Genomic DNA, 27,088 nt, shown 5'->3' with positions numbered 1-27,088 from the left:
ATATACCACTTACCATAATAGGCAAAATCCCTGTACAGTTTACATGAACTTGGTAAGATAATTTTATAAAGGAAAAGGATAATGTATATATAACATGTAGAACCAAAACTTCAAAGAAACACGTCAGTGAAAACAGAAGCCACCTTTAACCAAAACTTTTGGTTAAAATCAATAAATATTGGAATAAAATGAAGGAGACCATTATGTCATATATGTTTAAACATGTTTTCAAATCATGAAATGCATAGTTAAATAAGGCATTTTATCTCAACAAACACATTTTAAAGCATAACTTAATCAGAAGGTTAGTTATGTTCCAGTCTGTATGTTCATCCAGGATGTGTGAATTAAGCCAGTTAAAAATGTGAATGAAATCTTTCTCCATCCCTAATAAGTAGTTCCACTCTCAGAAGTGATTAATGACATTTTGACTACGGGGAAGCTTCTAGAAGACCACACCTGAGTTCATATACACCTGCCTCAATGTTAAACGTATTTATTCTCTTCCAAGTTTCGTAGAAAACAAATATGAGAAAAGAGTACAGTGTAGAAATACAAATGCAAGAACATTCACGTTCCAAAAAAGAGGAACTAGGCATATATTAACCTGCATTTAAATGACAATTTATTGTTTTGTGTTGTTTCTCTTTTTGCTCAGTGTGGTGTAGTTAATACATTTTACCTACTCATGAAGTAGTTAGAATGTCTGACTAGGACCTGGGAGACCAGGATTCAAATCCCCACTTGGCCACGGAGCTCTCTGGGTGGGTGATCTTAGAGCAGCCACTGCCTCTTAGCCTAACCTACCTCACAGGGTTGTTGTGGGGATTAAACAAAGAGGATGAGAACAATGTAAACCACCTTGAGAGTTTTCTTTAACTATTTAAAAATTGATAACTTAAACAAACAATCAAACTTTTCTATATGTGAAGTGGAATTGGGACGATTTCCTCATAGCCTCCCCCCTGCCCAAGTTTTTCAGTCCTGCTCCCTGTGGACAATCTTGTAACTGTTTTGAGATCTCATGAAAACTGCCCCCTTCCAATCTAAAGTTATTAATCTCCTTCATCCTTCTCCCACCTTTTGTGCCCGCTCTAGACCCTCCTGTCCATGCCACCCGTTCTCATGTTATTATAGGGACAAAGAAAGCTGTTTTCTATCAGGTCATTGGCCCATCTAGCTCAGTGTTGTCTAAACTGACTGGCAGCAGTTCTCATGGGCTTTAAGGGAGGGAAAATTCCCAACTCTACCTAGAAATGCTGCTAGAGATTGATCCAGGGATCTTCTGCATGCAGATCAGATGCTGTACCACTGAGCTACAGCCAGTGTGGTGTAGTGGTTAAGAGCGGTAGACTCGTAATCTGGTGAACCGGGTTCGATTCCCTGCTCCTCCACATGCAGCTGCTGGGTGACCTTGGGCCAGTCACACTTCTCTGAAGTCTCTCAGCCCCACTCACCTCACAGAATGTTTGTTATGGGGGAGGAAGGGAAAAGAGAATGTTAGCCGCTTTGAGACTCCTTTGGGTAGCGATAAAGCGGGATATCAAATCCAAACTCTTCTTCTCTTCTTCCTTGCCTATCAAAACCATCCTTGAACTCTAGTGCCTGCTGGAGGGTTGGTCTCACTTTCTTGAAGTATCTGGGCCAGTGGCTTGTTGTTTTGTTTTCCTCCCCCTGTGGTGCACCTGCTCCTTATTTTAGTTTTGTATTGTCTTTGCCGGGGATGAGGGTACCAGAAGGGGCGGATTGCTAAGTGTTGCTTGAAAGATGTTCCCCACAGCTATAATTGTAGAATCGTGGTAATGGAAGGAGAACCAAAGTGATTTAGAACTGGACCACAGTTCTTTTTACGGCTCTGGCATAAACAGTTGCACTTGAGGCTGCCAGCTACTGCCAGGCAAGTTCAGGGACCTTTGGTCTGCTTGTCTGCAAACCTATTAAAAGTGCAGATGGTGTATTGTTTCCAACATTTCTGCTCACAAATTGAATTTAGCATGTGCCAAGCAGCCTTCATTTCATGCTGAGTGGGGTGGTTGTGATGGCCGATGGGAGTGATGCAACAGGCAAGACTTTATTAAATGTGCCAGGAGGATTTTGCAAGCCCGCCTTGCTTTTTGGGTTCTGCCTTAAGAGTACCCAGTGGTGGGACCATCTGATATGTTGCTCCTGAACCTTCTGCCTTGATGGTGTGGTTCCTATTGTGGGCTTTGGGTGTCTGCTGAGTAGACAAAACAGTATAGCAGTTTTCTGAAATACTCCTAGTTTCACCTTCCCTGCCAACCTACCTCTGTGTTTAATATGTGTGTGTGTTTCATTTCTCTATAGTATATAAAAAATATTTACTGCATTTCTGTCCCAAGGAGCTCAAGGGGGTTATACATGGTTCTTCCCCACCTCATTTAACCTCCCCAAGGTGAGGTAGCTTAGGCTGAGAGGCAGCCACTGGTCACCCCAATTGAATTTAATGGCCAAATGGGGATTGAAACCCTGGTCTCCCAAACCCTAGTCTGACACTCTAACCCAGGGGTCAGAAACCTATGGCCCATGGTCCACAAGCATTCCACGGGGGTCATTTAACCGGCCCACAAGCTGCCCCCGAACAGAGCTGCCCACTTGGCAAGTCCCTGCGCACTGCATTAAACCGGCGCTGCACTAAACCGGCGCTGCACTGCACGGGGACTCGCTTCCGCGGCGCTGGAAATCGCATTTGCGTAGACGCAGATGCCAAAAATCGCAGGTGTGATCTGGCCTACGGAGCGATCTCCGCTGGAGTGAATCGGCCCAGGCGAGGTAAACCTTGCCGACCCCTGCTCTAACCACTACACCACACTGGCTTTCAGCGTCTGCTCTTCTACTGCTACCCCTATCTCCTCTGCACTAGTGCCAACTCTCACGACTTAGCGGCTCTAAGGGCCTAAATGGCATACCTGGGATTCTGCAGTTAAACTTCTAGGGCTGCAAAACCCCAGTTCCACAGCTGGAACGAATTATGCACTTTAGGAGAAAATATGCATAGAGCTTCTTAAAATTACATGCTTTGTGTAATTTGTGCCATTGTCGTGCATAACATGGATCTTGTGGTCGCCTTTTTCTGTGTGTGATTTTTTCCGGGGGGGGGGGGGGTTTGGCTGTTTCAGGGGGCATTTGCCAACTGGAAGGCTGTGAGGTGGGGGTGCTCCAGTGAAAGGGTGGGTCATGAAAAGAGGCTGTTCACTATGCTGTCTTCCTCTAAAATGTTAGTTTTGTGTCCATGTTTCCATCTCCTTTCAGGCTGACAGATCCTATCCCCACGACTGAAACATCCATCACCCCACGCCAAAGACCCAAAGCTGGGCAGACACAACCAAACCCGGGGATCCTGCCCATCCAGCCTGCCCTGACTCCCAGAAAGAGGCCCGCAGCACAGGGTGAGAGGGCGCCCCACTGCGGGCTACTTCCTAACCTACTTTTCGTTCTCTGCATGGGTAAAGTTGCACTCCTAAATGCCCAGGCAGGCTTCCTTCTGAGTGCTCTGCTGCTCATGCGGACCAGAGGTTCCCAAATCGTTTGGGGCCCCCACCCCCTTGGTTCCATAGACTCATCCCCAGTGCCCCTTAAAGGTAAAGGGTAAAGGGACCCCTGACCATTAGGTCCAGTCGTGGCCGACTCTGGGGTTGCGGCGCTCATCTCACTTTACTGGCTGAGGGAGCCGGCATACAGCTGTGGCCAGCATGACTAAACCGCTTCTAGCGAACCAGAGCAGCGCACGGAAACACAGTTTACCTTCCCGCCAGAGCAGTACCTACCGTATTTTTCGCTCTATAGGGTGCACCGGACCATAGGGTGCACCTAGTTTTGGGGGTGCCCCCCCCGACCCCAGCCCCCAGAACAGGCTGCTATCCACAAGCCTTCGGAGCCTGGCAGGAACTCCCGCCTGGCTCACAAGGCTTGTGGATATCTGCCCGAAGCCCAGGGCGCGCTGCGCAGCGCTCCCCGGGCTTCGGGTGGCAGGCTGCTGCCCGCAAGCCTTGTGAGCCCGCGGGAACTCCCGCCGGGCTTGCAAGGCTTGCGGATAGCTTCCTGAAGCCTGGAGAGCGAGAGGGGTCAGTGCGCACTGACCCCTCTCGCTTTCCAGGCTTCAGCGAAAGCCTGCATTCACTCCATAGGACGCACACACATTTTCCCTTCATTTTTGGAGGGGAAAAAGTGCGTCCTATAGAGCGAAAAATACGGTATTTATCTACTTGTACTTTGACATGCTTTCAAACTGCTAGGTTGGCAGGAGCAAGGACTGAGCAACGGGAGCTCACCCTGTTGCGGGGATTCGAACCGCCGACCTTCTGATTGGCAAGCCCTAGGCTCTCTGGTTTAACCCACAGCGCCACCCGCGTCCCCCAGTGCCCCTTACCCTACCCTATAAACAGCTTTATTTCAGAATAGCGGCTTGTATAACCCACTAAGGAAGACAATAGCACAATAGAATTCAAAACAGTAATGATTTATTCAGCACATTTATTAAAACCCAAGTTAAAGCTATTTAGTTTAATTAATTCAACAAAATGGATCAACTTGATCCACTGATGCCAGCTTTTCAAAGCCTCATAGTCATTTATGTGGTGGTTCAGTTCCCAGGGTTCCACGTATTTGCAAAAACCATACATACCCAAACCCTTGGAGCCAGCGGGTTGAGGTAGAAAGAGTCCTCTTACTTCCAGAGCCCATGCAGCAAAGTGGGCCTTGCCCAGTAAGCAAGATGGAGAGCCTAAAAGCTGCTTTTGCACCCGGTAACCTCAAGCATACCCAGCGTGAAAGTACCTTTTAACCTCTCCCACTTGCTTGGATTTAACATGTGGAATTTCAACCAATCCTCCTTGAACCACGTATGTATGAAATTGTGCAAGTTAAATGCATGCAAGATGAGATCGTACCATAATTCTCTTGAAGATTAGGTTGCAAACTATTGAAAAACAAGGCATCTGCTTTTCTTTCCCTTTCTTCCATTGGTTGCCTATTCTAGCCTCCCTTGCCCTTCTTTTATATTCCAGCCCCTTGATCCATCCTCATTTCATAGCATCACAGAATTGTAGAGTTGGAAGAGAACCCCAACTCCTGCAGTGTGAGAATCACAGCTAAATATTTATGCATTTAAGTGTTTAAATAAAAAGTACGCACTTGGGGGGGGGGAAACAGGAGTAAAGGAAATGGATGCATTCTGACCTCTCCTCTTGCTCTGCAGTTGCTGCTCCAGCGCCTTTGGCTAGCGGTCAGGCCCCCCTCCCTACCAGCGTCCCACAGCCGAAAGCCCTGCCTCAGCCGACTCCGCCTCTCCCACAAGCTCAGCCTAAGCAGCCACCCCCTGTACAGCCGCCTGCTGCCTCCCAACCGCAAGCCCCTCCAGCTCAGCCCCAGGCTGCCACCCCACAGCATCAGCTGTTTCTAAAGCAGCAGCAGCAGCAACAGCCGCCAGCGCAGCCGCCAGCCACATTTTATCAGCCCCAAGGACCTCAGCCGCAGCCGCAGCAGCAGCAGCCACAGCCTCCCCTGCAAGTTCAACAGGTGAGACTGTTTGGGGGGTGGCTGTTTTTCTTTGCTCTTCACAGGAATTTCAAGGCAGTTGCGACTTGGGAGCAGAGAGGAGGTTGAGTCCAAGGACCCAAGGGCAGATCTCTGAGTCTCCATTTTGGGAGTCAAAGGAATCTTTCAAATGCGTTTGTGTGGTCATAGGGAAAATATATGAGACAAGGAGTGGGTGCAGAAGGTATTAACAAAATGAAAGCCCCACCACCCCATATCTTGCAAATTTGAGCCTCTGTTTGAGCACATAGAATCAAATATAAAAGTAAAGGTAAAGGTACCCCTGCCCGTACGGGCCAGTCTTGACAGACTCTGGGGTTGTGCGCCCATCTCACTTAAGAGGCCAGGGGCCAGCGCTGTCCGGAGACACTTCCGGGTCACGTGGCCAGCGTGACATCGCTGCTCTGGCGAGCCAGAGCCGCACACGGAAACGCCGTTTACCTTCCCGCTGGTAAGCGGTCCCTATTTATCTACTTGCACCCGGAGGTGCTTTCGAACTGCTAGGTTGGCAGGCGCTGGGACCGAGCAGCGGGAGCGCACCCCGCCGCAGGGATTCGAACCGCCGACCTTTCGATCGGCAAGCCCTAGGCGCTGAGGCTTTAACCCACAGCGCCACCTGCGTCCCTAGAATCAAATATAATGCACTGAGAATACTTAAGTATATACAGTGGTACCTTGGGTTACATACGCTTCAGGTTACAGACTCTGCTAACCCAGAAATAGTGCTTCAGGTTAAGAACTTTGCTTCAGGATGAGAACAGAAATCTTGTTCCGGCGGCACGGCGGCAGCAGGAGGCCCCATTAGCTAAAGTGGTGCTTCAGGTTAAGAACGGACCTCCAGAACGCATTAAGTACTTAGCCCGAGGTACCACTGTAGTACATTGTGAGCCCTGCATTTGGGCTGCTTCGAGATTTCTTGCTTGCTTGCTTGTTTGATTTATTATTTCCAACTCTTCACTCTAAGGTTCCAGGGCAGGTTAAAGCATTAAAACACAATATTTAAAACAGTTTGAAACAACTTAGAACTATAAAAATAAGCTGAGTCCTAAAAGCATACACCTCAAGTGTCTGAAACCAGGGTAAAGAGGTGCGTCCTCTGCATTCTCTGGAAGCTGTAGAATGGAGGTGCCAGGCTCACCTTAGAATCATAGAATCATAGAGTTGGAAGACCACAAGGGCCATCGAGTCCAACCCCCTGCCAAGCAGGAAACACCATCAGAGCACTCCTGACATATGGTTGTCAAGCCTCTGCTTTAAGACCGCCAAAGAAGGAGACTCCACCACACTCCTTGGCAGCAAATTCCACTGTCGAACAGCTCTTAATGTCAGGAAGTTCTTCCTAATGTTTAGGTGGAATCTTCTTTCTTGTAGTTTGGAGCCATTGCTCTGTGTCCGCTTCTCTGGAGCAGCAGAAAACAACCTTTCTCCCTCCTCTATGTGACATCCTTTTATATATTTGAACATGGGTATCATATCACCCCTTAACCTCCTCTTCTCCAGGCTAAACATGCCCAGCTCCCTTAGCCGTTTCTCATAAGGCACCTTTGCAAAGAGGGAGTTCCACAGTTTTGGGGCTGCCGCAGAAGAGGTCTTCTCCCCCTGGGCCACTACCACACCAAGCCTCTGAAGTCGGAAGGGCTACCCAGAGGTCCTTCTCTGCTGATCTCAGCACCCGAGAGGTTCTGTAGGAAAGGAGATGGTCTTTCAGGTGTTTGGGGTCTGAGTCGTTCAGGGCTTTAATCACCAACTGGCGACCAGTGCAGCTGTTTCATAATGAGTTATACGAGATCCAGATGGAACTCCAGCCAGAAATCTGGCTGCTGTTGTATTTTTGGACCAACTGAAGTTTCCAAGTCATCTTCAAAGGCAGCCCAACACAGAGCATGTTGCAACAACCCAGTAACAAGGGAAGGTGAATTTGGGGAGACGCTCTTACTCCATTGCATGTGAAGTGCAAAAGATTGCAGCTGGTCGTAAGGAAGGGTTCTGAATGCTTGCTTGCTGTGTTGTAGATCCAAGTGGCACCCCAGGCACCGCAGCCGCCAGTGAAGCCACAGTTTCCAGTGGCGCAGCAGGGAGTGCAACCGCAGCCTGTGCAGAATTACATGCAGCAGCAGCAGCAGCAGCAACTGCTGGCACAACAGGGGCCCGTCCCACAGAAAGCAGCTGCAGGGCAACAGAAGCCGTCGGCTCAGATCCTGCCCCAACCACAGGTGCAGCAGGTGTCGGCACAGCCAGTCCCTGTGCAGGATCATCCGGTAAGGGTTGGGAGGAACCTTTGGTTGGCTTTGCAGTGTTGCTTGCTTACTTCTTCCAGATCCTCTGCCACTGGGCCACGGCCCCTCCCCACTTCTCGTGTTGGTGGGCAGCAGGGAAGGAGCGAATGTGGCCACGTCCAGAAGACCCTGATTTGATTTCTGTGCCACTTTTCGTTCAAATGAATCTCAAAGCAGCTTACAAACAATAAAAGACAGTAACTTGACAGAACATAATGGAACATTGCAAGTAGAGCATAAATCATATACAGTCATGCCTTCAGTTGAATGCGCTCTCGGTTGAGCACGTTCAAATTGCACTCCACGACAACCCGGAAGTAACAGAGTGTGTTACTTCCGGGTTTTGCCACTTGTGCATGTGCACGCGCATACGCAGAAGCAGCAAAAAGCGGCGTGCGCGGACGTGCCGTCGCTAGTTACGTTTACTTCTAAATGCGAACGGGGCTCTGGAACGGATCCCATTTGTATCTAGAGGTACCACTGTAGAGTAATTAACAAATAATGAGTGAAATAATTATAGTCTATAAAACACTGTTAACAAGCAGCAACTAAAAATGATGAATGGTATCAGACTAACAATGATATTCAAGCCTCAGAGGTAATTTGTGAAAACAAGTAAGAACCCCAGCGTTGTCTTCAGTTCCTCCTTCTTTGCAGATGCTCATATTTACCCCTTCTTTCTCCTTCTCTCTCTGAACACAAACAGAAGCATGCATTTTTATTCAACTGCTCCAATGCATGCTTAAGAGTGGAGGGAAATTTACATTAGTGCTGATCCAACTAAGCTTATTATCCCCTTTCCTGGCCATGCTTTTGTGTTTCATACAACAGTGTTCGAGAGATGGGCAATCTGTGGTCTTCCGCATGTTGTTGAACTACAATTCCCATCATCCCCTGACTACTGGCCGGGCCCGCTGGGAGCTATAGTCCATCAAGAATTGGAGGGTCATAATTATGCAGCTTAAAACTCACCGTGAACAGAGATGCTGGAACTGAGTTCAAGCAAGTTCTGGCTAAAAAAGCCCTGATTAATCATTAGATAAAGGATGGAATTCAACACTTTGCTGCAGAGAAGGGGGCACGACAAATGTGATGGGGCAGTGCAGATGCAGGAGAGGCTGTGAGCAGATGAGAGAGAGAGAGAGAGAGTGAGAGAGAGAGAGAGAGAGAGAGCGCCAGAATGAAATCCTTGCTCAGACACTGGTAACTGTGGGCCAGGTCTGACCCAGTGGTTCCCTTTTTTCTTTTCTTTTTGCCTGCACATCACTTTGCAAATTTCTGGAGATTCTTAATGAATCCTGAACAGAAAACTGTGATTCATCCTTTCAAAGGTGAACATAGAAAAAACTGTCTGGTTTGGCACCAAAAGGCTGCATGTGGGTGCAGCAGTAGTTCTTTTTCCTTTAAAACCCCCCAAAAACATTTATTCAAAAGTTACAATACATTTACAATACAATACATTTTTTATCACTATATCCCTTCCACAGACACCTCTGTGATGATGGTGGCATTAAAATATCCTGTTCTTCAGTAAAAGAGAAAAAGGGAGACCAGATCGTGTCAAATGTATCTTTTTTGGAGATGCCTTTGATTAGCTGCTATGGTATGTGAGGCGTTCTGATAGAGCAATGCTTCAGATGTTATTAACCTAAGCCTCTATTGGTATTTTAGAAGTTTCCTTCCATTGTTGGGCAATAACTAGTCTAGCTCCTGTGAACAGGAAGAAAAATTATTCTTACGTTTAAGGATAGGATGTGGGGTCAAATCTAATGATAATAAGGCAAGTGCTGAATTAAAAGGGATAGATTGTTTAGTGATTTTGGAGGTCAGGTTAAAAATTTACCACAAAAGGCATGAACTATGGTACACTCCCATCAAACATGAAAATAGGAACCTTGTTCTCTACAGCCTTTCCAACATAATGGTGAGCTTAAAGGATTTTTCTTTGCAAGGCGTGTGGGGGTCCAATGCCACTGAAAGATAATTTTAAAGGAAATTTCCTGGAGGCGATCCAAAATTGTTTTTTAAGATGGGTTTTGCCATATTGATTCCCATGCTTTTTCACTTATTGAAATTCATATGTCAGTCTCCCATCTCATTCAAATATCTTCTGCGTTTCCTGCAAAGCTTTCTAATGTAATACCATATATCATTGAGAATGCCCCTTTTGTGTCATGGCTAGGGACGCAGGTGGCGCTGTGGGTTAAAGCCTCAGCGCCTAGGACTTGCCGATCGAAAGGTCGGCGGTTCGAATCCCTGCGGCGGGGTGCGCTCCCGCTGCTCGGTCCCAGCGCCTGCCAACCTAGCAGTTCGAAAGCACCTCCGGGTGCAAGTAGATAAATAGGGACCGTTTACCAGCGGGAAGGTAAACGGCGTTTCCATGTGCGGCTCTGGCTCGCCAGAGCAGCGATGTCACGCTGGCCACGTGACCCGGAAGTGTCTCCGGACAGCGCTGGCCCCTGGCCTCTTAAGTGAGATGGGCGCACAACCCCAGAGTCTGTCAAGACTGGCCCGTACGGGCAGGGGTACCTTTACCTTTACCTTTTAGGTCTGTTACACAGTGATTCAAAAGGTGTCATGGGTCTCAAGCCCTCACCCCTTCATTCCAGATACTTTGCAAAAGTGCAAAAGGATTGTATCTGTTGATACAGATGCAGCCAGGACCGTTTTATCCCTTTTGCCTTTGCCACCAGGCCCTCTTTTAAAAATGCTTTAGCTTTTACAAACACATCTCTAATTCTATACAAACCATTTATTTCAAGATGTAGGAGTTGGTTATATTTGTCTGCATGTTTAAATGAGGGGTGATCTAGCAGAGGCATCAGTAGTGAAGTCCTAGGAGCCAATACTAAGTTCCAATTCCGCCACGCCATTAATTATACTTTTAAAAATGGGTTTGCCCACCTTTTCTTGTTCCTTCATGAAGGGCAGAGCATATACTGATAGTCTTGTGTGGCTACTTTCTATCTTTCTATCTTTATCCATGGAATATCTACTTTACCTTTAATGAGAGGTATCAATGGTTTAATTTGGAAAGCTTCGTAGTATAGTTCAAGATTGGGTATTCCTAACCCCCCTTTATTCCTATGTCTAAATAAGATTTTTTGACTGAGTCTGGCTCTTTTTCCTAATGAAGTAAAAGAAAGTAATTTGTTTTGCCATTTTTTATTTTTTTTTAAATTTTTATTGGATTTTCACATTTTATAAACACACACACACAAAAAAGAAAAAACAAAGACAAAACATGTATAATTTCATATCCTTACTTTCTTAACCCCACTTCCTGACTTCCCCCCACCCCCCCTTCATACATTCTAATTCAAATAATTAGCTCAGCAAGTTCTTATCTCTCATCCTTTACATATATTTTTTTTTTTTAAAATTAGTTCTTATTACTTGGCCAAATTTTACTTATCCAATTTTCTTATAAATGTTGAATCCTTTTCTAAGGTCGACCCAAATTCCCTTCCACGAATTTCCCCCTTTTTATATTAAATATAGGTCATAATAGCCAAACACAAAGGTCATAAAAATTTTGAAATTCTGTTCTCCCCTCCCTCCCCACCCCGGTTTCTGTCCCTTCCCGAATAAATGTCCACAATAACAGTTCTTAGCCTGGATTCCTCACATCTGAGGCCTTCAAGTCTCTGTCAGTCTCTCTCTGCCGGTTTTGTTGGTAGCCCTCTTTGTTGGTCCTCAGTTCTCGAAGGAGCTCTGGCACAGTCTCATCAGATTTTCTTCCATCCGAAATACTTGGTAACAGCTGCTGCAAAAGGTCAACTGATCTCCCATACTCAAAGAGGAAGCCCCAATCATATTTCTTATTTCTTTTAAGTTCCAGTGTTCCAAGTGTTCCAGGGGCTTCCTCCTTCCTCTTTCGCATCTTTCGCAGATTTGTAATCCAAAGATCTTCTTCTTTATGTTCTAGCAATGTAGGCTTCTGGTTGGTACTCTCCACCTGTACTTTCTCCACTCCTTCTTCCCTCTCCTCCAGTTCCAAAGATGTCTCTTCTGATTCAGCTGCAGATTTTTTCCCAGTCAGATCCTTTGTGCATTCAGCAGAGTTGCTTGTTTTAGAGTTCAAGGTTATAAGTTGTTTGTTCATAGCCATGCTCTGCTCTTGCAGTATTCCCACGAGAAAAAACATTCTTTCTATTTCTGCCTGTAATTTTCCATCTGCAGCCATTGTAATGTTTCAGAGTTCCCCCTAGGGGGATTCTGGTTACTTAATAGTCCTTTCCCAACAGTCCGTTACTTTGTTATTTATAACTACTTTGTTCCCAACCACTTTGATTCAAATGTAACAAATTTAGTCCAGAGAGATGTTTAATAATAAGATTTTTAACTTTAACTGCCCGTTTGACAGCTCCTTTGACAGCTGTCAAACTCCTTGTTCCTTTTCCTCCAGCTCACACACAGGACGCTCCCGGGTCCGGGGGGGGGGGGGGGGTTTAGACAAAAACTTCTAAAATTCCACTCTTACTCTCCAGCACAAATCTTCTTCTGTCAAATTCATGGAAATATTATCTTTTAAATCACACCGAAAAGAAAAGATCTCTCCACCTTAGTTCTCCGACCCTTGCTTTAAATCTTTTGTAGGTAGGGGGGGTGCGGACTTCCCTTTAGCACATCCCCCGGTCGTACCGAATTCAAGGATAAAAGTTTTAAAGTCCAAATTCCATTCTACTCACGGGTTATTTCAAGTCCGAATTTCAGGGAAAAAAGTCAGCGCTCTCCGGCCATGGCTCGCGGCTTCGCTCCAGTGCAGTAGCGGTCTACTCACAGCACCACGCCACTCTCCGTACCCTCTCCGTAGCCTTTAAAAAGGCTCTTCGTGGGTCGGGGGGGCGCTTAAGGTGCCCACCGAGTCACCAAGTCCGCAGGCTTCCGCGCCTGCGGTTTCTGAGGGTCCCCGCGTCGCTGTCACGGTAGGACCCGTCTCCAGTAGAGCCGATTCCCTCCGGAGCTCGGAGGGAATCCGCCATTAGCCGATCGCGCTAACCCGGAAGTCTGTTTTGCCATTTTTTAAGCATAGCAGGAGAGATGTATGTTGGTAAAACCTGAAACAGGAAAGATAATTTTAGTAGAATTGGCATTTTTATAGCTGTGAAATGACCTAGCCAGCCAAGGCTTGTGCACTTCCATTTTGAGAGTTTTTTACTTATCGTTTTGAGCAAGAGCTTATAATTTCTTTGATTTAATTGTTTGAGATCAGCTGTTAAGGTTATCCTGAGGTATTTAAACCCCCCCATGGGTGACCCAGTGGCTCCTTTCTCCTGCTCTGGATTTTTGTCGGGCGAACAAGTTGGAGAAGAGTTTTCATCTTAATTCCAATCCTTGTTTCCAATGTACTCATGACCAAACATTACAAATCCTCCATTTGATGACTATAATGTATGCATTCATCCCAAATAAGTGCTTTTTCACTTAATGAGAACCAGGGTTTTCCCTGTAGCGAGTGGAGCAGCTGCCTAAAGTATAAAAGGAGTGGAAATTTGCCAAGGATCCCCCATCACTGCAGATACTTGAGAATGAAATTTCACATCCGCCTTCTCCTGCTGCGCGCGCGCGCGCGCGCGCACACACACACACACACACACACACTTCATTACTATTCAAGTGTAATCATTCCTCATTGTTTCTTTTTGTCCTGAAATGCAGCTGCTTTGACTGTTGTGGAGGGGGGTTGTTGTTTAAAAGAAAAGGATGCACAGCATACGAATAAATTACAGTAAATGCCTTCCAGCTGAAACTGTATTTATACCAGGTTATTCTCGCCACACATTTTTTTCCTGTAATACCCAGATTTATTGGTAACCAACTGGTTTGGGGAGCAGATCTGGAGAGAGCACTCTAGGATTTAGAATTTTTTTTGGGGGGGACAACCTCCCCCCCCATTATTCATGTTAACAAAATGGGGCTGGGTGAACATAAAAGGGTTGGTTATTTCTGTCACAAATATATTCACAACACCATTTCAAACTAATATTTGTTGCGGTATTTGGGGGGAAAGCTGAAATATGATGGAAAAAAATAACCCAAGCCTCCGAAAGGTGTAAACATCCCATTCTGTTCGCTCCTCTTTATATTATAGATATATTTTCAGGATTGCAAGTTCTGTTAAGTCAGTGTGGTGAAGTGAGTAGGCCAGAAAGAGCCAGGCTCAAATCCCTGCTGAGAATATTTATATTGAAAGAGAGCATAGAAAAGCATAAAGCAACAGTAAGAGTCTTTACAACAACCTTGTAAGACAGGTCAGTATGACTTGAATCTGTGAGGCTCCTGTCTTGCAGTCACCCCTTGAGCATTTTGGACCTTTCTTCAGCCATGACGATTTTTAGAAGGTTTTCTGGGGGAAATAAAAAAAGCTGAGATCCTGAGAAATCCAGTTTCTGTGTCTGGCAAGCAGGCCAGTGTTTCAGTGTATGGAACAGAAGGGCTTGTGAAAAATTATAGAGAACACAAAGATTTGATGGACTATGAAAGAACTTAAGGAAAGGAAGTGACTGAAGAACAGATGTAAAGGTGAACTAGAAACTAAGAGACGTGTGGTGAATGCGGTGGAAGCCTTTTAGAATATTTTAACTAGGATTTATATATTGTAATGTTTGAAGTATAAATTTGGTAATATTAATTATGAAAAGTGTTTTTTCCCCTTTTATCTTTTGTCTCTTTTCTAGTGTGCATGTTGGAAAATACATAGACAAATGTGTTTACAGTGTTATGTATTGATTTTTTGTTTCTATTTCTTTTTTCTTTTTATCTTCCTGTAATATTTAATAAAAACTAATTTTAAAAAAGGAACAGAAGGGCTGCCAGGAGCTCAAAGTTGTGTCCATGGTTCTCCTTCTCCTCATTTAATCCCCACCACAACCCAGTGGGGTAGGCTAGGCTGAGAGAGACTCCCAGTGAACTTCATGGTTGGGTAGGAATTTGAACTCTGGTCTCAAAGGTCCTAGTCCGACACACTAACCAATGCACCATGCTACCTCTTCTGTGAGCGAACTGTTGTGGCTTGGAGATGCTGTGTGCGTAAAGGTCTATCTTCTGGTGTGTTGGTCTTCTAGGTTTGGCTGAATAACACGTTGAGGGAGTAAAGTTCTGGGTCTTACATTTTTGCCCGAAAGGGGTCTACCTTCTATTTTTATCCTCTCTCCCTTTTGCCCTCCTCCCCGCCACTGGGACAGAATGCAGAGTTTGGGTTGTCCCTTCTGCTTCTAAGAAACAGCTCTGCAACTCCTGTGGTTAAGGAAATAAACTCGGTAACTTTCTCTCCTCCTCCGCAGCAAGCGCCTCCACGACATCAAAGGATCCCCACCACCCCGCCGTCAGCTGTCCAGGGGCAGAAGGTGGGCTCCCTCACTCCCCCGTCCTCCCCCAAGACTCAGCGAGCGGGACACCGGAGGATCCTGAGTGACGTGACGCACAGCACTGTCTTTGGGGTCCCAGCCAGCAAATCAACACAGCTTCTGCAGGCAGCGGCTGCTGAGGCCAGCCTCAACAAGTCCAAGTGTGTATTTTTTTTTGGGGGGGGGGGTCTCTTCTTCCTGCTAAATGACCCTTTGTGCATTTTGATTCTCTTTACTTTTTGTTCTGATGTGGGGCAGCCTGCCTCTCTGCTTTTCTCACGCCATGTCCTAATAGCCTTCCTGCTGTTGCTCTTGGAACGAATAGAGGAGTGTGCTTGAGTTGCAAGAGGAGCATTTATAACCCTGGGCTAGCAACTAAGCTTAAAGTTAAAGCTATGGTTTTCCCAGTAGTGATGTATGGAAGTGAGAGCTGGACCATAAAGAAGGCTGATCGCCGAAGAATTGATGCTTTTGAATTCTGGTGCTGGAGGAGACTCTTGAGAGTCCCATGGACTGCAAGAAGATCAAACCTCTCCATTCTGAAGGAAATCAGCCCTGAGTGCTCACTGGAAGGACAGATTGTGAAGCTGAGGCTCCAGTACTTTGGCCACCTCATGAGAAGAGAAGACTCCCTGGAGAAGACCCTGATGTTGGGAAAGATGGAGGGCGCAAGGAGAAGGGGACGACAGAGGACGAGATGGTTGGATAGTGTTTTCGAGGTTACCAGCATGAGTCTGAACAAGCTGCGGGGGGCAGTGGAGGACAGGAGTGCCTGGCGTTCTCTGGTCCATGGGGTCACGAAGAGTCGGACACGACTAAATGACTAAACAACAACAAGCAACTAAGCTTAACGTAAGAACACCAGAAGAGCCTGCTGGATCAGGCCAATCGCCCATCTAGTCCTGTTCTCACAGTGGCCAGCCAGAGGCCTTTGGGAAACCTGCCAGGAGGATTCGAGCACAAGAAGACCCTCCCTTTCTGTGGTTTCCAGAAACTGGCATTCGGAAGCATGGCTGCCTCTGACTGTGGAGGCAGAGCAGAGCCATCATTGCTATGCTCCTCCATCATGAATTTGTCAAATCCTCTTTTAAAGCGTATGTTATGATGGAAGAGGCTTTTGTCTGGGCCTCTGTTTGGGGAAGAGACACTAAAGAGTGTGGGTGTGGGTGTGGGTGTGTGCGCACTCATGCGTGTGTACGGGTTGTCTTTGAGATATGGAGCTATCCTGTGGACCAACTTCACTGCTGGGCTGGGTTTCCAGTTGAAAGTACAGGCAACCCCCATTTGTGGTGTGTATTGTGACGTTCTAAGGCACCACGCGTTTAAGTGAAATTGTGTATATTTGAAACACAATTGGAAAAGCTTGCGAACACCTTGTTCTGTCCCTTTTTGTTTTGCCCGTGTGTGTGTAAATGGGGGGGGGAGTTCCTTGAATGGATCTGCGTGGACAATTTTCAGGCTCACAGAGCTGAACAGAACTTCAAAGTCCACCCAGTTGCATATTCAGCACACATTTAACAGCACCTGTAGACATTGCAATACCGTTAGGAAATAAAGATGGCAACTGAATGTCCCGTTTTTGTTCCCTTTTCGGCATGGCTTCCTCCAGGTCTGCCTCGACAACGCCTTCTGGATCCCCCAGGACATCGCAGCAAAATGTCTACAATCCACCAGATGTCTCTACCTGGAACCCTTTTGATGACGACAACTTCTCCAAGCTCACAGCAGAGGAGCTGCTGAACAAGGATTTTGCAAAACTGAGTGATGGTTAGTGTAATCCAGTAGTGGCTAAAGTGCTCTCAGAGTGGAAGCTGTGGCAGCCTAGGCTGTTAAAGATGAAGGGCCTCCCAAAACTTTCTAGGCTGTTGCTTGGGAACAGACAAGCTGACTTTTTTAAAGGCTCTCTTGGTCCAGTGGCCTAAATCAAGACCTTTGGCGTTCTCATAATCGGTCAGACAGAGGTCCATTCCCCTGCACTTGATAGATTTCATATTTCAAGGTTAATCTGGCACAACATAATTCTACTTGCTGATTTTACTATTGGGTTCCAGTTTCACCTTCCAGGCTTCTGAGGCTACAGAGGGAAACAGCTGTGGTGGCAGTATATGACCATTGCCAGCTGACTTCTCGTGAAATAGACTTCCCCTGAAATCATCCATAATGTGATCAGCAGGTGTGGGCCAGTGTTGTGGGAGTCCACTGGCAGTTGTGTTTATTCTGTGCTACCAGCCAGAGTTCACTATCCTCAATGCTTTGTCAGAACCATCAGCGGTATAAGATTTTTAAATGCAATTGTTGCATTTCTTGGTATCCTAGTTGCAACCAAAAAACATACCGTATGTTGTTTCTCTCACAGTGCAAACCTATGCTTGTTTGCTTGGAAGTATTCTCACTCTGTTCAGTGTGGACTATTCCTTAGCATGTTTTTATGATTTGGTTTAAAGTGACTGGCACCGGTTTCCTCCCCAAAAAAGCATCAGGAACAATCCTAGTAAGAGTGAAGGAGCAACATGTGGAGTTTCTGTTTGGCTTAGTTGCTGTTCCTTAAAACTGAGAAACCAGGTCTAGCTGTGGTTTGCAATACGTATGAATAATAGTAATATCCGGGGGGGGGGGGGGGGGGGGGTTGGAATATTTCCAAGATCTGCTTAGCAACTCATGATGCATAAGAGCACTTAATAACCACGTCCTTGATTAATTTGTAATATAAAGATAAATCCAGCTCCTTTGTTGGCTTGTTAGTAATAATAGATGAATCAAACCAACTTTTATCTTATCGGGAGATGTTGACATTTTTGCAGGTGGCTGCTTGTTTAGAAATAGCTAAATGTTGGTGCTGTGCAGTAGGCCTGTCAAGAGACTCATGGTGTGCTCAGGTATGGTCTGTTGCTCTGGCCAACAAATTGACCTGCCAGGTCATAAAATCATAGAATCATAGAGTTGGAAGAGACCACAAGGGCCATCGAGTCCAACCCCCTGCCAAGCAGGAAACACCATCAGAGCACTCCTGACATATGGTTGTCAAGCCTCTGCTTAAAGACCTCCAAAGAAGGAGACTCCACCACACTCCTTGGCAGCAAATTCCACTGTCAAACAGCTCTTACTGTCAGGAAGTTCTTCCTAATGTTTAGGTGGACTCTTCTTTCTTGTAGTTTGGAGCCATTGCTCCCTGTCCGCTTCTCTGGAGCAGCAGAAAACAACCTTTCTCCCTCCTCTATGTGACATCCTTTTATATATTTGAACATGGGTATCATATCACCCCTTAACCTCCTCTTCTCCAGGCTAAACATGCCCAGCTCCCTTAGCCGTTCCTCATAAGGCATCGTTTCCAGGCCTTTGACCATTTTGGTTGCCCTCCTCTGGACACGTTCCAGTTTGTCAGTGTCCTTCTTGAACTGTGGTGCCCAGAACTGGACACAGTACTCCAGGTGAGGTCTGACCAGAGCAGAATACAGTGGCACTATGATCTAGATGCTATTGATGCAGCCCAGAATTGCATTGGCTTTTTTAGCTGCCGCGTCACACTGTTGGCTCATGTCAAGTTTGTGGTCAACCAAGACTCCTTGCTGGTCAGGGTGGCCAGAAACAAGATGAATCCTTTCACCACAGGTGGCATCCATTCATCTCCTATATGAGACATGACAATTGAGAGAACCTTCCCACACACATGGAAACATCTGGAGAGACCAATTGGACTGGAGACTTTAATATGCATTATAAACCGGTTCTAACATCAAGCTGCTGTTAATGCCTTTTCCCATGAAATGGCAGAATTTTGTTGTTGTTTCTTATTGTATTTTAAATTATATAAAATATATATAAAAAATAACCAGGTCCTTGGAATTTCAGGTAAGCTTCCAGAGAAGCTGGGTAGCTCAGCAGAGAATCTGATCCCAGGCTTTCAACCGGCTCCTTCCACAACACAGGCAGATGCGTTTGGCTCATCTTCTCTTGCACCTGTGTCAGGTATGCCCGGATGGGATGTTATTTGCAGCTCTGACCAATTCAATGCAGAAGGTCTTTCCAATGGAAGCAGGCAGTGCTTGTCAGGCTGATGCTGGACTCTGCTTGTGTCTCTTTCAGTTGCCATCAGGGGAGATGGAAGGCAGGCTACAAGTGGGCATTATGAGGCTGGCCAGGCTGAGGATAGGGGAGCACAGGGCCTCAGCTGCAAGTCGGTCAGCTATGTTTGGGCCAGGTGACCCCCATTTCCAGATCTCCAGCCCAGGTTCCCTGAGGGGGCAGGACCTGTAGTGTGAAGTGTTTCAGGCAGAAGCTGCTGCCCTGTTGGCTAAGCAGAAGGACCAGGTTCTTGGCATTTGTACCAAGCCTGGTCAATTGGGAGGCTTATTACTGCCTGCCATTCACAGGGGTTGGCACTGCACACTCCAGTCTATCCTGTGCCTGGAGAGGACTCGTGGTCCTGGGTAGTTGTTAGGCCAGGACCCAGCCTCAAGCTGTGAGGCTCTTCATTCACTTAGCCGAGTGCGGGCAGCACCTGCTTCAGAGATGAATCAACAAGTGGAAAAAGTGGGGACCCAGGAAGGGCTGTACTTGATTCCATCTGGACTGGGCAGTTCATTAGCTTCCTTCTAAAACCTGGGTGCCTTCTGCAGGCTTAGAGAAGCTGACCAGCCTAGGTCCAGTCCTGCCTCTAATCTCATGGAGTATGATCAGGTTTTTATTGAGTCTGGCTGGTTTCTGGAGCTGCTGGAAGCCCCTGCTGTGTTCTGAGACCACCTTGGAGAAGAGCACAGGGCTTTAAGAATTGTCGGCAAGTAGCCTGAATGTGTGCTTTACCTGCTATATTTTCATGTTAAATGCTAAATGCGATGAAGCAGCAACGGTGGACCAGAATGATGTTTTTTAGAGCTTTGGTGGATACTCCATAAAACACAAACCTGGTAGTTGTCATAAATTCTGGAGTGACTTCAAGATTATGCTACTTAAGCTTTTCCCAGTCCACTGTCCTCTAGACATTTTTGGACTCCCATCATCCTAGAACATGGCAACTCGGGCTGATGGGAGTTCCAGGAGCCACCAGTTTGGGGAAGGCTGTCCAACTGCAGTGTGCTGTATGTGTGGTTGACTTTGGAGATAGTTTGGGAACTTCATTTATTTATTTATTAAAAACATATCCTGCTTTTTACTATGTAGGTCTCACTGCAAAAATAAAACAAAATACACAATGCACAAATTTTAAAACTCGAATTAAAGCTCCAAAGTCTAAAACTTCAGGAATTTAAAATCTTGAGAAAAGAAAAAAGGGAAACATCTGAGCAGCATTCAGGGTGCAAAGGTCTACTTGAATAAAACAGTTTTCACCAGACACCTAAAAAACTGAGTTACAGGTGGTGCCAGTCTTAACTTCTTGCGGGTAGGCCCTCTGTAGAGTTGGGCCCACAACACTGAAATATGAGTTGTGCTTCCAGCTTTCAGGTAATGCAGAACTCAGAGGTCCGCCTGTGGACAGTTGTAGGCCGGTTTTCTCATCTCTTGTCTCTTGAAGCAGCTGCGCTGGCTGCCATTTGATCATGGGACAATTCAAAGTGCTGGTTTTGACACTTAGAGCCATAAACTGCTTGAGTTCTGATTATCTCAGGGGGTGTCTCTTTACATTTAAGATCATCTGTAGAAATCCCTCTGCATGTTCCAGATAAACCATTGCAAGGAGCAGGGAATATGGGATTGTTTTATTTTGTTTTAATGTTTTTTTTGTTGTTGTTTTTTATGGAGCAGGGTCTTCTGTGCAGCAGCCCCATTGCTCTGGAACTTTTCCCCAAGGGAGGTTCATTCAGCCGCAGCCTTCTTGGAGAAGTCCAATGTTTTTCAGAGGGCCTTTGATTTCTGGTGCTGCTTGCCTCTGCTCTGCTTTTTGAGGGTTTTATCGATTTGATTTTGCCATTTTTTTAGATGGTTTTATAAACCATTATGAAACTTAATGAATAGTGGTATAAAGCTGTCGGTAAGAGTAATAATATAGTATAGCCATGCATCTTGACTTAGAGACTTCACTCAGTTGCGACACTCTCAAAGAAACACAGTAGCCCTCCCCAAGGCTAACAGAACATATGAATAATGAATTAATCCTCGTCACGTGAACTGTTGAATTTGGAGAGGGTGGAATGACCTGATGCCCTTGGAAGAAGAGTTGTTACTTTGGTTCTGTGGGTGGTCTACTGTGACCTTGGATCAACTCACCAATAATTCACTGATAAACTTTTTGGTTGAGTGGCAGAATAATATCTGCAGCTTGCTGGAGGGGTCCCATGGAGGTGGGAGGGTAATACTGCCGTACCCCCCGATTCATGTGGCAATTAAATGACTTTTCAATGCATCTTTGGTCTGTTCGGCATCTTCCTGTGCTTTGCTTGACAGCTCTCTCTCTCTCTCTCCCTCTCTCCCTCTCCCCATTCCTTCCTTTCCTAACTTCCCCCTTGCTGCTCACCCAGCTGAAAAAACAAAAGATATCTTGGACTCTAGCCCTCCACTTCTGGCTGTTCCCGATCCTTTCATTCCTCTTCCACTATCAGATACACCAGGTAACTGTGACTTGCATAAACAAGATGGGATTTAGCAGAAGGGATCCCACTCAAACGTGTTGCCACCCAAAGTGACTGTTTGGGTGGCCTTGTATACAAATGTCAGTAAGTGAATTCAGATGGTGTGTTATATCGAACCATTCACAGTACGACTTGAGAGTCACCTGTTTGCTTCAGTGTGCTTCCTGGAGGTACCTGGTTGCCAGCAGCTACCAAAGGGGCTCCTCTGAGCACCCTTCTGGTCCTAACTTGGTTCTTGGGTGGGTTAGGTTCAAGGTAGATTGGGTTCATTTGACCTTGATCTTTTAAGATCATGGTAGAAAATGTATTAGTGGATGTTGTCTCTTAGGTAACCTATAAATATTGGCCTGGCAGGCTCTCAGGGACTCATCAGAAGTTACTGGGGTGGGGAGTGTTGCAATAAAAGAGTGATGGATAAATCCATATGTACCAGCTGAACATTTTAAAATCTATTAATTTGATGAAAGGACCCTGTTCTGCTTCTCCTTTCATATCAGTGGGTTTTCATGGGATCTGTTCCCAGTGTTACCTGGCTTTTATTTTTATTTTTTAAATAGTGCTTTATTTGCTCCTCATGGGCTGCAACTGCTAATGGAAATGTAACTGCTGCAAGGACGACAGAGGTGACGACAAAGCATCTGTTCAAATACTGAGAAATGAGAAGTTCAGGCTCAAGGCATTCATCTTCTCTTGCCTTTGAATGGAAGGGAGCCAAGTCTCCTTAAAATAAGCTCATGGCAGGCTGTCTTGCTTGATTAGTCATTGCAGAGTGTGGTAATGCTTTTAATTCTGTGCACTAGGCACTAGTTCCTCCCCCCTCTTTTTTCTCATGAGGATGAGCCCTCCCAGCCACAAGGCAAAGGTAAGGGCGGTGACTGTCCTGTCCAGCATAGTTTCACTATCAATGGTTAAATTCACAGCCTTCGAGGGGATTCTCCCTCTCTGGCTGCTGTTTTAACAACATATGCTGCAGTCAAATGAAAGCATAGCAGAACTGCAAGCCCTTCTCTCTGATGCCTGTTATTTCATAAATAAAACGAGGTACCAGTGGTGAGAGTGATGATCAGGCCAATAGCTGTTACATGCAAAATTTTGTTTCTAGAAATTCTCTTTTCATTTCCCCACCTACACCCAGCCCTGCAAACCAATTTTTTTAAATAGTCCTTATAGCTGTATAGATATGCTTGAAAGGACAGTGGGGGGACCTGCTTGCTGAAATCTTAGTAGCCACATGGGTAGATTTCCAAAGTCCCACAGCATAACTACCGTATTTTTCGCTCTCCTGGCTTCAGGGATAGCTGCGCAGCCTGCATTCGCTCCATAAGACACACACACATTTCCCCTTACTTTTTAGGAGGGGGAAAGTGCATCTTATAGAGTGAAAAATACGGTTTTTCTCTGCTCTTCCTCCAAGACTAGCAAAACCCAAAATAATTTATGCAGTGCAAAAGAAGCATTGTGTGTTTTCTGGATAGCAGATTCAGTTTTTTCCTTGAGCTGTGTTTGGATTTTACAGACAGACAAAAGGCATGAAATATGTGCTTTCCTTTCTCCTTCTACAGTTTTAGCCGCCCTTTGTAATGAGCTCCTAAGATGGGATTGACTTGTTTTGGAGAACAACACGTGCCCTTTGGTTTGTTGACGCCTCAAAGGTTAAAAACAAGGCAGCCGCCTAGAGCAGCTGCTTGGAAAGGTCCCATGGTCTTTAGCCAGCCTTTGCCAAATTGGTGCCCTCCAGATGTTTTGTACTGCAACTCCCATTAGCCCCAGCCAGCATGGTCATTCTCCCATCAGCTGCAGTGCTATACAGCTGTGCTGGCTAGGGCTGATGGGCGTCATAGTCCCAAAACATTTGGAGGGCACTAGGCTGGCAAAAGCTGCTCTTAAGCCTGGTATTCTGAATGTGCTGTTTGACGGGATTCTTACTAGATAGTTTTTCTTCCCCAGCTGATGTCCAAGGAAAAGGACTCTGCTGCTGTGTGCTTTATTGAAATAGCTGTCCTTTTCTTTCCTTCCATGGTTGAAGAGTGAGTAACATGCTCAAAAAGCCTATGGGGTGGTTTTTTGTTTTGTGCATCTTGATTATTCAAAGTGATAATTAATAATGGTTGAATTGCATTTTGGGAGAGTTTCTTTTTTCCACCCTAATTAAGGATGCCTGCTGTAACTTGTGCACTGTTTGTTTATTTTTGGGTGTTTAGCCAGGACATGCAGACAGCATGGGGTGGTTTTAAAAGAGAAGTCCAGGTGGCAAAAGCAAATATTTTTATCCCCAAGGTCACTTGCTGAAACAGCTCCACCTGACTCAACCGTGCCCACTGCAACCTTGCACAAGGGTAAAGTAATACTCACATCCACCTTCCACCTGCTTTGCAAAGCTGACAAAGGGAGCAGCAGCCCCTGAAAGCCGATGGGAATAAGGAAGGGTGGAGCTTGCAACAACTTTCTTCTGTTGCCTTTCCTTCTCTCTTGTGTGGAAGAGGAAGCCCCTGTTCTCAGCAGGAGCCCCGTGTTGTTGTTTTTTATATCTTGTAGCTGTTGGTATTCAGCTCATTGTCTTGAGAGACAATGGAGTGCACCTCCAGGGGTGAAGTCAAACAACACCATTAGCAACACTGATGACCTCCCTGGGGCTCAAGCCTGGGCAGTGTTTATGGAGGTCCTGGATTGCCCAGATGATAAGACTCCCCTCTTGGCCTTACTAGTGTAGTCCAAAGGAAAGCAGAGCAATAAGTTTGGCACCAGGTTGGCTATAGGAGTTGCTGGAAGGAGGCATACAAGGCACCATCCAACTGCCTTAGGGACTCCACCCTGGATTTGTGTAGGGCTTTCTCCTTAGTCTTTTCTTCTTCTGAATCCCAGAAGGCAGGAGAGGTTTAGGATCAGAGTTTTCATTCTCATAATTCCCAGGTTGATGAGCCCCATCTGCCCCTCACTTCCCTCTACAGCACATGCAGAAATCACATTCTTGACCATTGGACCCACTCATCCGCCAGAGCCTGTCTTCACATGTAGGTGAAGTCCCTAACTCACCGAGGATTTGAGGCCCATTGGCTACCCTCACCTGGTTTAGCCTTTTTTTACATCACTTGTTTTATTATTATTATTTATTTATTGCATTTATATCTCATCTTGTTCTCCATAGAGCCCAAGGTGGAGCACATGGTCCTTCCTCTTTAATCTCATTTAATCTCCATAAACAACCCTGTGAGATAGGTTAGACTGACATCTAAGCCCCGCCCCCCCACCCCATAAATGAGGTTCATGGCCCAGGTCCTACTCTGACCACAGCATCACACTGGCTCTGATAGGATATCACTGTATGCATTTGTTCAGAAGCACAGCCCATTAAGGTCACACTCCCAGATAAGTTGTACGCTAAGGCTGCTGTCGTATTCACCAGGGGGTGGGGAACTGAATCTGGTTAGCAGGCTGGATCCAAAAGTCTCCCACCCCACAGGCTGCTTTGGCAAGTGAGTGGGACACCCCACCTGTCAGTGCACATGAGGTCAGGTGCTTTAACTTCAAAGGGAGAATTAGCACATTCTAAAATGTGCTCCCAATTCTTCCTTTCCAGCTGGAATTCTGCACTTTTTGAATTTGTTGCTTCAGGTCTAGTGCTGAATTACACCAGTGGCTGGAAAAGAGGAATCAGTATGGTTTTTTTATTCCCATGTCCATTTTAAGATTCTCCCCCCCCTTTCATGCAGATCCTGGTTACTTAAATGTGCATGCACACAGCAAATCAGCCAGAGAAAAATTTGCACACAGCTGTTGAGAGATTCAAAGCCCTCTTCATGCAAATCTACTAATTGCAGTCCTCCAGGAATATAATTTGCATAATGCATAATTCATTTTGTCTTTGGGGGACAAAAGGCCAAAAGAGAGAGAAAGAAATCATGTTGGCTTCTGGGATGTGAGAGTCCCAAATAGAGAAGTCAAGGCACTTATCACTGTGTGACAATGGCAGATATTCAAGAGATCTTGGAGACAATAATTGCACCTGCTTCTGCTTGAGTGTAAATTAAAGGAGGTTCTGGCTTTACTGCACTGAATCAACTTTGGGAGCTTCTGTGCACATTATGAGGATGGTGCAAAACACTGAAATTAAACAAGAAGCTCTGAAATGCTGCACCAAAGCCTGTCCCCTGTGGTTGCCATGCTGGCTGGGATTGATGGGAGATGTAATTCGTACACCTGGAGGGCATCAGGTTGGGCAAGGCTCCCCTGTGGCATGAGGTCCCAGGTCACAACCGAACATCTGCCATAAAACTGCTGTAGCAGAACATGCAGGTTGCTGAAAACATCCCTGGCAGATTTGGAGGGAGAAGGGACTTCTATAGGACTTTCCCCTATACATTCCAGGGAGCGAGACCACAGAAAGTGCACAGCCCATAATCCCACTGGACAATTCACCCCTGGCCTTAGGTATTAACTAGGATGAATTCTTTTCTTTTGGCCACGTGCAGTAAAAGGGGGGCAACGATTTGTAGGGTGTGTGACTCATCTTTCTAGGATGTAGCTAATACCATGCATGGTTGTTTTGCAAAGTTTTTGTGAACTAACCACAGCACTTGCACAGAATCAGGAGCATGCAGTTTACAGGTCTCTGTGTTTCATGAATGCCTTTGGGATTCTGCAGCTCTCCTTACACACAGAAGTGCATTTGAGCCGTGGCCTGCTGGTACCCATTCCTGAAGACATGGAGTCGGGGAGGGCGGGAGAAAGTTACTAATGCCAATGATGTACTTTTACTGTTCCTTCTCTCCATGTTGATAAGCTGAGAGAAAAGCTCTGTGTCTGGTGGTGGGGCAGCTTCAGATGAAATGTGGCCATTTGAGATTTTTGCAGTCCTAACACCTCCTTTTATTTCTTTGCTGATTTTCTCCTTCTATCATTTATGCTAAATGCCCACTTCCAGACAAGTAGGACTGAGCCTAGAAAGCTGAGCACTGAGCACTCTTAAGAGGTTAATTGAAATCCTACATTTTAAAAATCCAGTGTGTCTCCAAAAAACCCCACCACACTCAAACTAAAAGGAACAGGCAATGCAGATTGATTAATTTGTATAGTTTAGCTTGGCGCTTTGGGTTTTGTGTGTGTGTTTGAAAAGGAGTCAGCAACAATTCTGGGCCAATTCTCTACTGGCTAACAAGATGTTTTAGTGCAAGGATGCTAGAACATTCACTGTGATGAGCCAATTAAATGGGACACCTTGGGGAGGCTACAACAAGTAAAAAAAGTGTCTGCGGTCTTGTTTCTGTTTATGTGATTCAGTTATTAAAGGACCAGCTGGAAAAATCCATGGCCCTGACTTTTCAGGTTGTTGCATGCTTAACCAAAGGAT

At 45.9% G+C, this 27,088-nt stretch overlaps 1 protein-coding gene across 9 annotated transcripts in view; it reads left to right on the top strand.

The window, feature by feature from the left end:
• The window catches only part of AAK1 (AP2 associated kinase 1), a 114,296-nt gene that overhangs the window by 57,664 nt on the left and 29,544 nt on the right, over positions 1-27,088 (top strand). For 6 of the 9 annotated variants that reach the window (XM_079987414.1, XM_079987416.1, XM_079987417.1 and 3 more), the window contains exons 11-17: positions 3,271-3,407; positions 5,216-5,535; positions 7,566-7,811; positions 15,116-15,339; positions 16,788-16,945; positions 19,028-19,144; positions 21,631-21,720. In XM_079987414.1, coding sequence (XP_079843540.1) covers positions 3,271-3,407; positions 5,216-5,535; positions 7,566-7,811; positions 15,116-15,339; positions 16,788-16,945; positions 19,028-19,144; positions 21,631-21,720 — 1,292 coding nt within the window. The remainder of the gene's footprint in view (positions 1-3,270; positions 3,408-5,215; positions 5,536-7,565; positions 7,812-15,115; positions 15,340-16,787; positions 16,946-19,027; positions 19,145-21,630; positions 21,721-27,088) is intronic. The other 3 variants (XM_079987418.1, XM_079987415.1, XM_079987420.1) reach the window with 1 other exon arrangement.

The sequence above is a fragment of the Podarcis cretensis genome, assembly GCF_951804945.1.
Source record: "Podarcis cretensis genome assembly, chromosome: 8".
NCBI classification, from domain to species: domain Eukaryota; kingdom Metazoa; phylum Chordata; class Lepidosauria; order Squamata; family Lacertidae; genus Podarcis; species Podarcis cretensis.
The sequence above is the reverse complement of the archived record's forward strand: the minus strand, read 5'-3'. Positions and strand labels throughout refer to the sequence as shown.